Below are 12,994 nucleotides of genomic sequence, written 5' to 3'. Positions count from 1 at the left end.
TCAGCAGCAGGAATATGGGACACGGCACTGTTGATTACAATGAAGTGTGTGTGGGGGGGAATGAAAAATCTTACTTTTTGGAAGAGGGAAAAAGAATACAGGATAAACAGACTCTTTGACAGAGCTCTCCGAAGTTAATGCAGCAGCAGCAGAGTTGGGGATGGGATATCCAGAGAGGCTGCAGATTTGCGGTGTGATGAGCTGTGGGGATCTATTTCTTAATTAATCCTTTAGGACAGCCATTTCCCCTCCTCCGCCATTAAACACCCTCCATATAGCACTTTTGGCAAAGGGCACAATTCTGCTCCTCAACAGGCAGGCGTCGGGGTGGGGTGAGCCTGGCCAACTGAAATGTGCTGACACTTCACTTTTTGGAACGGTTAAACGGATAGAGGTAGTGGGAGCAGTCGGGGTAGATGGAATTGTGCATGGAGAAAGATATATCCCTTATTGTTTTTTATTGTAACATGATAGTGCTTCCGTGCTCTTAATCATACACTGTTAGTCATTGGACACCTTCTAGAACTGGGGAATAAAACAGTGCTGCTTGAGTTAAGTGATGTGAAAGTAAAAGAGGGTTTTTGGATGCCCTGCCGCAGTCCGTTTTGTAGTGTGGAGCTGATGCCAGACATCCCCCCCCCCCTCTCTTTCTCTGATACTGCTACTCAGCACTGCAGCGCTGTAGCAACAGGATGGATCTACCCCTTAATGTGTGTGTGTGTGGGGGGTCTGTGAAGGAAGGAGTCAGACAGACAAAACGCTAGAGGGGAGTTGCAGATATGAAAATGAAGTCACGGCAAGTTAGGGCGGCAGCAACGTGCGGCAGCAACGTGCGGCAGCAACGTGCAGCGGCTATATTGAGATAGCAAGCATGTTGAAACGGGAGACCAGACTGGAAAGAAACAAAGCGCCTCGGACACCCCTCAGAAGATCTTTGCATCTATTCGTTTTTGGTGCCAATGATACACTTGTGTGTGTATGTGTGTGTAAGAGAGAGAGAGAGAGAGAGAGAGTTCTTACAAAGTGAGGACAGAACATTTCGCCAAAGTCCTGCACTTAATATTTGAAGCCAACCTGTAGAAATTGATTGATGGAAATGATCATAGTTCTGCTGAGCCAGGCTTTACTCCCTTGTGTGGCTGAATGTGTGCACTGTAGCTGTTCTCCTATAGCGCATCACACTCAGGCCTGTGCAGTAATCTAAGAATCTCACGCCGTTACATGCCGGATTCTAGACATAACAGATCATATGCATATTGTATGTGGACTCAACATATATAACCGACAGCCCATTATAATTGTTGCAGGAAGATAATGTATTCTGTATACCAGTTACTCAGCGGTCTAAAAGTGAGACTAGAGGCTAAAGTCCACACAGTATTGAATAATAAATAACATCCACCACAAAAGTGTCCCTCCTGCTCTATTGAATTAAGTATGATTAATCCACATATGGACACAGGAACTATAGGAACCATCCGCATCATTTGAGTCTATCCAGCAGTGCAGGAGGTGTAAAATAAGACTGCCTCTTATAGGTGGAGATTGTTGCTCGCTCAGCACCGAGTACCGAGAAGGCACAGGCCGTTAAACCGTGGCACTGGATGTACTCAGTGGGAGGCCGCTGTGTGACGTCATACTGCCAAAGAGGGATGGTTTAATTAAACTTTCATCCAACAAATATTCATATGCGTTTAATGATCCAGAATCACTTCATTCCGCATGACTTAGGAATATTAATGACCAAGATGGAGGGGCAGCGGAAGGGCGTGTTGTGTACAGTTAAATGCCGAAAGCAAGGGTGGATGAAGGCGGGGGAGAAGGATGCGTCTGGCCACCAGTCAATCACTTCACAGTCCCGCCGAAACCCTCCAGGCCAGAGGTCATCATTGGAAGTGAGCATAAAGTGTGTGTGTGTGTATAGCCTCATTACAGTCGCGCTGAGATTCCACCCTGATCTGACCTGGCGGTGGCTTATTTCTGGAGTCCGGCCCTGTTACTTCTTCCCCTCGATGAACGCTCGTTTGCTACCATCTTGCCTTAGAGCATTGCTCCCATTTTGTCATGCTTTTTTCCCTTTTTCTTCCTCTATTAATTAAAACAATGCAGCAAAGATTTGTGTGCAGGCATCCAAAAAAACAATAATAACCAGTCATTAAAAAAAAGGAACTGTTGCACTCGTGTTAATGGCGCAGAGTGTAGGAGGTGATGTGTTTTTCGAGCTGAAGTGCATACCGCTGTTTCATATTTAGCTCCGAAAGGGTTTCTGTAATTGCTATAAATTTGCACAATGGTTTTCTGCTCGAGCACCACTTGTTTCCAGACAGATTGAAAGGCATAACAGTGCTCTGCTTGTCAATGGCTGGGATCATGAGGTGACAGTAAGGCAATTCTGTGAGTTTCCACAGTATCTGAATGTGCTTTGTAAAATAATGTGTATATTTATTCTAGTGACATTTGACGCGGACCACTGATCTATTATAATTCAACCTGAGATCTTTCCGTCAACTGTAGGCCTTTGTGATATTGTGTGCACACTTGAAAACAAGATATTGAATGTTGTGATAGTCACATGAACTGCAGCAGAGGCCTCATCGTGACCCAATATGTCCGTATTCCTGATGAGTCCCAGTGCATGTGCTCTCTAAGTGTCAAATGTAAATCAGTTGTGTGAGCCACTGACTTTAGCTCAGGACCTGCTGCTTATATTAAAACATATAAATACTCTGAATAGGTCGATTAACAACGATACGACCTCCAGAATAAGCCATTTGGAACCCTTTTAATGTTATAAGAAACCTGAAAGTGGGCTCCAGGCTAAAAGAGAACCATGAAAGGATGATATTCCTATGACGATCAATTCCAATTCCCTTCTCCGCAAAGAAGAAAACAAACAGCCAAGATCTTTAATTTCAGGATTTGTTTTCTTCCACAGTACATAGCAACCATCTGACTTCCCCAGAGAGGAAGCACCACTAACGCAATGGTGGCGTAAACCAGTATCACTGGATCAATGCTGCCATCTACTGCTCATGTTCAGCCTCTTCGGCATGGCTAAGTTACTGAGCAAGTATTCGGAGCGTTACAGTAGTCAGAGTGATGAATGAACTGGTTATTGTTAAGGGATCTAATTGATGTTTGAATCTAGTTCCGTTTAGAAATCAAAAGCAAAACATCTTGATTTTCTGGCAAAGCAAGAAGAGGCTTCATGGCATTGTATTGGGTCCGTTTCTGTGGACAGTAATGAGGGTTTAACAAATACAGCAGGTCCGCCTGTGTTAACGCTCTCCCCCGATTTCCAAACACTCCTGAATTCCGTCCAATGGTTGTAAAAGGGAGGAGGGAAGACATCAGGGAGATGTATGGGGTGATGGCAATGAGGGGGGGACCCAAAATAGATCCAAGGGCTTTAGTCATCAAACAGTATACTGCACAGGTGTGGGTTTTATGGTTTAGGCTGTTTTACTGCTTCCATTGCAACCTTGCAGTATTTTAAATCATAAGTCTTGTGTTGGAAAACGCCAATACATCCAATACGTCAAGTGTTAACAACCACGCACAGCCGCAAAGGTCCCACACGACATGATGACAGCCAAGACGTCGGTGTTAAATTGCAGTGTTTATTACCACGTGAGAAATATAAGTACCGGTAATGGAAAAAGCACCTTGCCTGGAAGAAATATGTCATAGAGATTGCAAGATGTCGACTCCTCTATCATGACTATAGCACAGGGCCCACTTTGTTCTTTCATGAATTAAACAGCATGAAGAGTAAAAGATTTACACTGTCTCAGATGTGCCAACCCGATTTCTCTTACTTAGACCATAATATATGAGGATATTTCCCAGGCATGAAGGAGAAAACCATTAGTTTAAATTGATCTAATTAATATGGAGTACAGACGCCGTGGCCCATCTGATTAGGGTGGAAGTCAAGCCTCACGCGCCGCTTGCTTGACCTCCACACTCAACAATGTCGCAACCACCAGAGGCACTTGGTTCCAGGCGCTTGAGTCACTGACCCAATCAGTGAGCTACAGCGTAAAAAAGAAAGAAAGCCTTATCTGTGTGCAACAGCCAGGCAGGCAGTCAAACAAACTGAATAAGCCATTGAAGAGAATAATTACTTCATAGTCGCAAACTTAAAGTTGCATCTTGTCTTACCAAAGAAGACGGATGTAATTGCACGCATTAAATAAGGATATTAAAACAAAAGTTCATTATTTTTTTTAATAAAAGTTAGTTTTGTCCACAAAACAGGTGTACACAGGATATGGCAAGATGCATAACCTTCTGTGGGGCTTGTCTGACTTGTTGGAAGTTATGATTGTTGCCTTTCTTGCGGATGGCATTTTGACATGTCACGGTCGAAAAAGGTGCAGGTGTAAACAACACACTGAATGGTTGAATCCGTTTCAGGGTCCTGGAATTGTCTCTGCTGACTCAGATGAGAATGGAGTGGAGTCATGCTCAATATATTAGCAATACTTGTGCTTTTCATGCTACGACAATTCACAATGTGTGGTGTGCAAAAAACTCCTTTTGTGTCCTGGATAGTGGCCAACCTCAAACAGGAACATGACTGTTCTTTAATAAAGAATGGGTGTCGATTGGCATAATTTATTACTAGATTTCAAGCAATTCAAACTGCTAGACCTTAAGCTTTAACATCAAACATAAAATTCATGAAGCAAAACTATGTTTGCAAATCCCCCCCCCCCACACACACGTCAGCTGGAGTAGCCTACGTACTCATTGTAAACATTATTATAATAAATAAAGGATGTGATTCGTAATGCATGCGATTATGTGATGGGATACACTTTTGAAATAGTAAATATAATTGTACTTTGGGTATTAAAACGCACAGAATTTTCGACATCTCTCCTGTGCTGTTTTCATATAGGACTACCGTATATCTATTGTTGTTATACTTATAGGTTTTGGCCGATACTGCAGGAGCTCCAAATGTTAAATATGCCATGTATAAGACATTTATAATAAAAACAGGTTGGCATTATTTTTTGTGGGTAAAGTTGAACCCAATTAGTTATCCTAAAAGCAAAGGTAGAACATCGCAGGTGAACGTACCGAAGGTGTCGTAAACCTACCACGGCTCATTACGACGGAAGCTCCAGTGTGACGGCACTTCCCTTTACGGACCCAGGCCTTCCGGCTATATCTGGCAGAGCGCGTCTTTTTTTTTGACGCTAGACGTTCGCATTAACATCGCTCGAGAGTTCTATTATCTGCTCAAGCACAATGGGAATAGAGGAGGAAACAGACCGGACACTATTCATAAGGAATTTGGATACAAGAGTAACGGAGGAGCTTTTGTTCGAACTGTTTGTTCAGGTACAGTTGTCGCTAACGGTCAGACGTAGCTAGCGCTAGCTCGCAAGTATGAAGTAAACAGATAGCATTTCATTGCACAGTATGCTTGCTAACACATGTCGGAGTTAAAGTGGACACCATCATATACACGTATTAGCTGGTCGGCTCTCTTACAATAGCTGCAGACATTTCATAGTGCCACTATGTGTTAGAGAGAAGTTTAAGTGATTGTTCTTCAAAAGAGTTAGCTTAGCTTTAGCTAGTCGTTGTCCGTGTAACGTTAGCTACCGTGTGTGTGTGTTTTTTTTCTGCAGGCGGGACCTCTCATCAAAACTAAAATTCCAAAAGACCCAGATGGGAAACAGAAAACATTTGGTTTTGCCGTTTACAAGAACGAAGTGTCTGTACCATACGCCATGCAGCTAATCGACGGGACATCGCTGTACGGGAGAACCATTCACGTGCAGTTCCGATCAGGTACGTTCAACAGGTGTGCACTCTTGAGACGCTTTAGCGTTGCTCGGAACATATCGGCGGTATTTGCACTGCAGGACGTTTCTCAACAAGATAACTAACTTTATTTCAGACACATGGGTTCGTACGAAACCACAAATGCCTACAATACACAGGGTTCGTACGGTCATGGAAAACCTGGAAAAGTCATGGAATTTTAAAATGGTCATTTCCAGGCCTGGAAAAGTCATGGAAAAAAACTTAAATCATAAAAGTTTTGAAAAAGTCATGGAAATGTGTTATCATATGTTTATTCACGCAGAGTTTGAAATGACTATGTTTTTTTAAAGAAAGATGCTCAAAATATAAGCCGGCGTACTCTCTCAATACGCAACATTTTCTAAATTGTTCATGTTTATACCGAGATTTCAGTTTGGTCATGGAAATTTGGTTTAAAGTCCTGGAAATCCATTGGTCAAAATGTGTAAGAACCCTGAATACACATGCATAGTCATCGCAGTTGCAAATTCAACAGTGGTTAAAAGACACTTGATCCAATGTTTCACAACCCCTGTTGTGGAGTTTTTTAATGACCTTCTGGGTAAATTCAGAAAATAAAAATGGTTACTTCTGTGAACCAAATGTATGTTAATATACAAAGGGTCCAAAGTGGGGCTGATATAGAATAGATAAACGTTAATGTGTCACGACGTATTATTTTATTTTCAAGTAACGTTCAAAGCAGAGTTTATACTTAATAATAAAAAAAGGAGCACTTCTTTTCTTAGGGTGAACTCAAGCTGCTAAGACAGTTCAGTTGGACAAGAATATGCATTAAGTTTGTTGCTTGAACAGTTTGTATCAATTTTGATTTTAAATTAAATTTGCAATTAGCATTGTGTAGCTTGTCAGAATCTTTTCGTGGTGAGCTTGCTTTTAGTAATATATAATTAATAATATGAGTTAATGAATTGCCCTCACAAAGGACTATCATCCCTGTTATAATCAACTAAAGTCCCAGAAGCACACTTGTGTGTTTACCTGTGTCTCTACGTGACCCTGTTGACATTCTGTCTGAAAACTGCACCGTTTGCATATAAAGGACAACGTGTCATGCATCAATTCTCGCTGAATCAATACCAAACAGCGCTTTTAGTTTTTTAGCATATAAATTCAAACCAAAGATTGATTTGACATGTTTTCATGCCTTGTGAAAATAAAATGTAAGGGGACTAAAAGAAAAGAAAACAATTATCGTACTTGCACAGTATGTTGTAGTTATTTTCCAACTGGAATTGATTTGCCCTTCACCAAGAGACTTTTATTCTGTTTGCCTCATCACAGGTAGCAGTCACAGCAGCAGTCCAGGGAACTCGCAGAATACAAATCCTGCAAATATCCCAAATCCGCATGGCCAGAGGTAAGTCTCATTGACAGTTTGTCCAGCAGTGGCAGAAACTAAATCTGGTTACCTGCACTCTCCATCGCATTACAGCAGCTACTGGCTTAGCAGATGATGCTCTCATGGTGATTCCACAGCTGCATCTTAAAATGTGCCTCTAGCCCTGATTTTAAGTTACGCTAGCGACCTGTTGCTCATCAAAGAGAGAGTCCACTTTGTACATTTCATCTCAACTTTGACCTGCCAATTGGGAGTTTCTTCATGCGGTATCTCATGGAGTCAAATGCATCTATGTGGAGCTGTGGTGGCAACCGCATAACCACAGCACTGTCCGTTTCAAGCTATCTGAAGGGATGCGATGAACAGCTGCAGCAGCTGAACGCCTTTACTTTCTTTTTTTCCCCTCTATTTTGAACTACAGCGTACGGTTAATTGTGTGATCATATTAAATGCATTTAAAGAAAAGGTTTTTGAGGCAAGTCCCAGTGCATATAATGTAATATGTTACTATATTAGCAAATGGATGCCCAATGTTTGGTCTGTAAATGGAGCCTTCTAGTTGCCTCGATTGTCATTAGGTTATATTTGTTTGACAAATGGCTCTGCTGTAGATTTGTAATTGGTTCCAGCTTTTCAGTGTGTTGAATGTGTTCCCAAAGATGGATATACCTTATTGAATATGACTTGGACATGCATGTTTTTCATACTCTTGGCAGTTACCTCTGCTCTGGCCAAAGATGTGGCTTTAAATGGGATTGTTCTGGTCTGTATTTACTTGTATAGGAGACTTGTTGTGCAATCCCTTCCAGGTTTTATGCCAAATTACATGCAGCAGTGCCTGTTAGGGCAATTGCTGGGAAGAGTATTGCCCCAAGACCAGTATATATCTCTGCAGTATATATTTAGTTTACTTTAATTTAATTGAAAGTGTAAGGAAGTTTCAAAATAACTGATCGTTCTTGTTCTAATACACATTAAAACTGAGATAACAAATTGTAAACAATGATGTAACTGACTGCCTACCACATGCTGTTCTGGATTCCATTTCAGTTTGTAATTAATGCCGATTTAACAACCTAAAAGATAGCAGGCTGACAGAAACACCAGGGGTGTGCATCACACAGATAGGTTAACTTTGAGCTATCACTCACCTGGCTTACTCTTCACCGGGGGCGATCAGCGTGGCATCCTTTGCTCCGTGGTAGAGGGGTTTCCCTCCGGTCAGCTCGAGTTTCATTACAATGCATTAATATTGGTAATCAATATATTCTTCAACACAAACTTACTTAAAAAAACGAAACGAACTCCTTCAACTTAAAAGAAAAGTTTTGGCTGCACTTTGCGATCTTTATCTCCACAAAAATAAGGAGTTAAAAAAAAAATGTTTTGCAGGAACATTTCCTCAAGATAAAGATAACTTCTGCAATCTTGTTTCGATAACCTTCTCAAAGCGTGTCTGTTGGAAACAAACCAAAGCAGACGGCTGTGACTGTCGAGTTGATTTTAACTGCCATTGATGCATCAAAGTCGGGCACAGGTGCAAACAATCCACTGATTGCGACACTCCTTTCGGGTTAATCCAGTTCCTCTGAAATGGAGGCGTCAGACTCGGCTTTGTGTCGGTGCTGATGCACTTCCACATCATCCATTCCATGTCTTTCTTTACCGGTGACAAATAATTTTGTAGTACATCTAATAAAACTATTATCTCGAGCATATTCCCAGTTGATGGTAACGTCGCTGACGTGGTAGGATAGATACATTGTGTGTCAATAAATTATGTGCTGGACTAGATACTGACTGCTATTGGCTTGAAGTCTTAGTTTGCCTAAGCAGGATCTTGTTTACATCATGCTTCATCGAGGGGTTGGACTCTGCTCGAGATACTCGGAAATGTTTGTCCATCCTTATCACGGTTGACTATTGTCCGGTTAGATCACACATATATTCAAAACGCTGTGAAACCACTGAAGCATGGGGCTTGTCTTAACGAATTCTCCCTGAGGCGATCCTCTAAAATGTTGAAACACAGGACCTATCCTAATGCCTAAGAGGCAGAATAAGGTCAAAGCACGAGTGAAAACATCCCCCAAATATAGATTATTCTTCTCCTCAAATTTGACATGGATTTGTTGGTAGTCAATGTGTTGAATGTGCACCACCCGACACTATATTGTTCTTTTCCCTTTTGAGATGAAATGCGTGACAGTGGTTTGTTTAACTCTTCCAGGACCCCAGGACAGTTCAGTTCTCCTCCTCCCACCCTGATGCAGAGGTCTTTTTCATCTCCCGATAATCTGCAGAAGCATGTCATGGTAATCTTTTAAAATGTTTTACCTATGTTTATTATAATTCGTAGTGCTTATTCAGACCTGCTCTGTGCGTGTTTTAGCTGAAATGTGCCAGTGTTGCGAATATATACATTTCGACAATGTCATTTGACAGCAATAGAAACAACTTTGTTCTCAACTAACCATTTGACACGCAGGTCACGTTAACTGTTCTTTTCATGAATCCGCAGATGAACAACATGATGTGGCTCCACATGCCGCAGCTCGAGCAGGCGAACGACGGCTTCTCCAAGCCTCTGCAGAGGCAGCAACCCACAGGGGGGAACTCTGGCGGAGGAGGCTCGAGGCAACACGACGGCGCCCCCTACCGGCAGTCGAACAGCGGTGGCAGGAACCAGCGCTACCCAGAAGAGCCAGCTCCTGGCCGCCAAGGCCGGGACAGTTACCACCATCAGAACGACAGTTATCACCATCAGAACGACAGGAGTGGCAACCGTCACCACGGCAACAGAGGTGGCAACAGACACCACGACGATAAGGGAGGCAACCGTGACCACCAAGATAATAGGTGGCGGCGGTACTAAGACGCGTAAAGACTTCCATTGTTCACACATTTGTGGGACGGCGTACAAAAAAAAAATATGTTGTTCAATTCACATGTTTTCTCAGGTTGTCTGGCCATGATGCCACCAATTTGATGATTTGATAACTTATGCCTTCGACATTTTTGTTTTTACTTTTAAGGCGTTTTAAAATGTGTACACTTCTTTTATGTGAGCTTTTCCTCACAAATGTCTCAATTATTTTGAGCTGTGTTGAGGGCAAGGGGAGAAGAAGAAAAAAAGTAAGACATGCCTAGTCGTCATTTTGAAAGACGAAGGGAAATGTATTTAAAAGAAGAAAAAAAAGATTTGTAGAATTCTGGCGAGTTTTTATTTTATGCAAAACAATATTTATCCGGTGCTCTCAGAAATTCTTCAGGTACTTTGCGGTAGTAACTGAATGTTCAGCTAAAGATTCCACCAGCATCACTTTTACAGCATTGGGGCCCCATCCTTTCTTAATCATGTCGGAGCTGTTGACCTTGCTCTTTCCTAGAGAAAAATGGGCTTTGTTTCGAGTTTTTTATTCTGAGTCTGTAAGACTAACTGTTTTAAAATGGAACATTTTCATTATTATAAAGCTCCCTTCATTTGACTTGCATCGTCTTTCCTCCGGCCGCCACTCAGATGCCGGTGTCTTGGCTGTAGATCATGAATGCTATTTGCAGCTCTTTGTGTGAGACTCTGTTAACTGAGTGAGCCTTTTGTATGTTGACGTTACACGCTGTAATGCATGCGACCATGGCCTTATCTGCACCTATAAATGGCCCGCATGTAACTAATACACTTGTGCAGTGAGTTATGAAGTAATCTACAGGTGGCGCCACACGCATTTATTGAATCAATTAAGACGTCAAATATAACCGAGCTACTGATCAGCGCCTGCATTTGACCTTTTCTAATTTAGGCTGCTTTCAAGTCCTTTACGTGGATTTCACACTTTACAGTTCTCAATCACGTTGGACCAGTGATCTACAGATGCGGAAAGGAGCGTTCCATCCCGTATTTCGCGACACTTTGATCCGCCACGTGTCGTGTTGCGTCAGTGCCTCTGCTCGGACTCGTTTATCACAGTGATGATCAAATTCCGAAATGTCCGCGTTGGGGGTCATAATCTACCCCACCGAAAGCGTTTATGACACTTAGCGGCGGATCGCGCGCTGTATCGACCACTATATCCCTCGATAAATTGCAGTGTCCAAAAGTGGAGGTGCATTTGAAACACCTCTCCCCACTAAACTCCGTCTTGCCTTTTTTTAATCCGCCTCGTGTCGGGTTGCATCCTGATGCTCCCAAATCGCTCTAATGGAGCGTATCCGCTGTTCGGTGTCGGTACTGAAGGCCCTCCTCGCGCGCGCGCGCTTCTGGCCGAGGCATACCTCTTTTAATTGGTTGATCTGCCTGGCGTCTCCAGCCCTGGAGCGGGCGGATTAGAGGGGCCGCTCGGTAGCCGCTGCTGTGTGGATTTATATAGAAGCGTGTCTGCTGAAATGATCCACTTCCAAACATCCAGAGACCCTCCCTTCCCCTTCCCGCGTTCTTTCTCTCGACCCTCAAGTGACAAGATGCCCGCAGTCGTGATTCCGGGGTCTTTGCACCACCACCCCCACCCCAACCAACCTCAGGTTGTTGGGTTCATTGGTGCCACAGTAGCCCGGTAGTTCTAGACCTGATTAAGATGGTTTTATAGAGTGCGATTTTAATTTAACTTTTTTTAAATATAGGAGAAAACGTGGAATTGTTTCTGGGAGAAATAGATATACTGTTTCCACTATAGAAACTACCAGAAAACGCATTATTCAACCATAATGAAAGGAACCCGCGCCTTGCAATAAAAAAACAATTATGGGGAAATATAAACAGTTTGGTTTAGAAATTGAGAGCTAAAATCTACTGGTGCCTACTGCCGGGTTATTTTTTCTTCCGGTGGACTCCCACCACCCCGAACACGGACAATGTGCTCCAGCAATGGCCTGCATCTCTCTATCTCCCCCCCCTCTCGCTCTCTCTTTCTCTTTGATGAAGTCATCAAGCCTCTGAAAAGAAGCCGAGCTCTTTCCTCCAGAGCTCCCACATGTCCTCCTCCACTTGGAACACGAGTTGTAATTAATTCCAATTCTTTAGATGATAATCCCCCCCCCCCCTCCTTTTTTAGGACACCGAAGTTATACATTACATTACATGTCATTTAGCAGACTCTTTTATCCAAAGCGACTTACAATAAGTGCATTTCAACCTAGAGTATAAACTAAGAACAACAAGAATACAGGAAGTAACATTTCCACAACATAGTCGAACTACAAAAGTACCATAAGTAAGTGCTATTTAAGTGCCACTGAAGTGCAAATCTGTGTTTTAATCCAGATGTAGTCGGAAAAGGTGTGTTTTCAGTCTCCGGCGGAAGATGTAGAGACTTTCTGCTGTCCTGATGTCAAACTCAACTCTTCCTCACTTGGATTGTTCGTTGTATATGTTAGTTAAATTATAGGCTGCAACATGTACATTGTTTAAAAAAAGTTGTATGCGACCGAACTATTTTCATTGCCTCCTATAATATTTCAAGGAAATAGACCATCAGCTGATTTGACAGGAAGCGAGGCGTGAACAAAAAAATATATATATATATAACGTTGCTATAATATAATAATTAAAAGGTAAAGTTCTAGAGAAATGAAACGATGGAAAAGGCGCACACGGTTTCTCCCTCAGCCTGTGGAGAGCATTGAACGCACCGGCATGAGAGGGTTGACTTCCCCGGCATCAGCTCATCAGCCCGGACGCCGATCAGCCGACATCGATCTGACCGACAACACAATGGACTATTCCAAAAACAGAAGAAGAACAAATCGTTGATTGTTGAATCAAACTTATTTCGTGGTGTGCTATTTTATTTGAGAGAGTTGTGAATTTTA

General features: G+C 42.5%; 1 protein-coding gene across 1 annotated transcript; it reads left to right on the top strand.

Moving 5' to 3' along the window:
- The first annotated feature begins 5,167 nt into the window (after nt 1–5,167).
- rbm7 (RNA binding motif protein 7) lies at nt 5,168–10,677 on the top strand. The gene is made up of 5 exons (XM_056441723.1): nt 5,168–5,355; nt 5,649–5,811; nt 7,132–7,207; nt 9,420–9,504; nt 9,711–10,677. Exons 1-5 carry the CDS (start codon nt 5,263–5,265, stop codon nt 10,062–10,064), a joined length of 771 nt encoding a protein of 256 aa, XP_056297698.1. The 5' UTR covers nt 5,168–5,262; the 3' UTR covers nt 10,065–10,677.
- Nucleotides 10,678–12,994: the final 2,317 nt, after the last annotated feature.

Source organism: Pseudoliparis swirei, chromosome 20, assembly GCF_029220125.1.
Source record: "Pseudoliparis swirei isolate HS2019 ecotype Mariana Trench chromosome 20, NWPU_hadal_v1, whole genome shotgun sequence".
Classification (NCBI taxonomy): domain Eukaryota; kingdom Metazoa; phylum Chordata; class Actinopteri; order Perciformes; family Liparidae; genus Pseudoliparis; species Pseudoliparis swirei.
The sequence above is the reverse complement of the archived record's forward strand: the minus strand, read 5'-3'. Positions and strand labels throughout refer to the sequence as shown.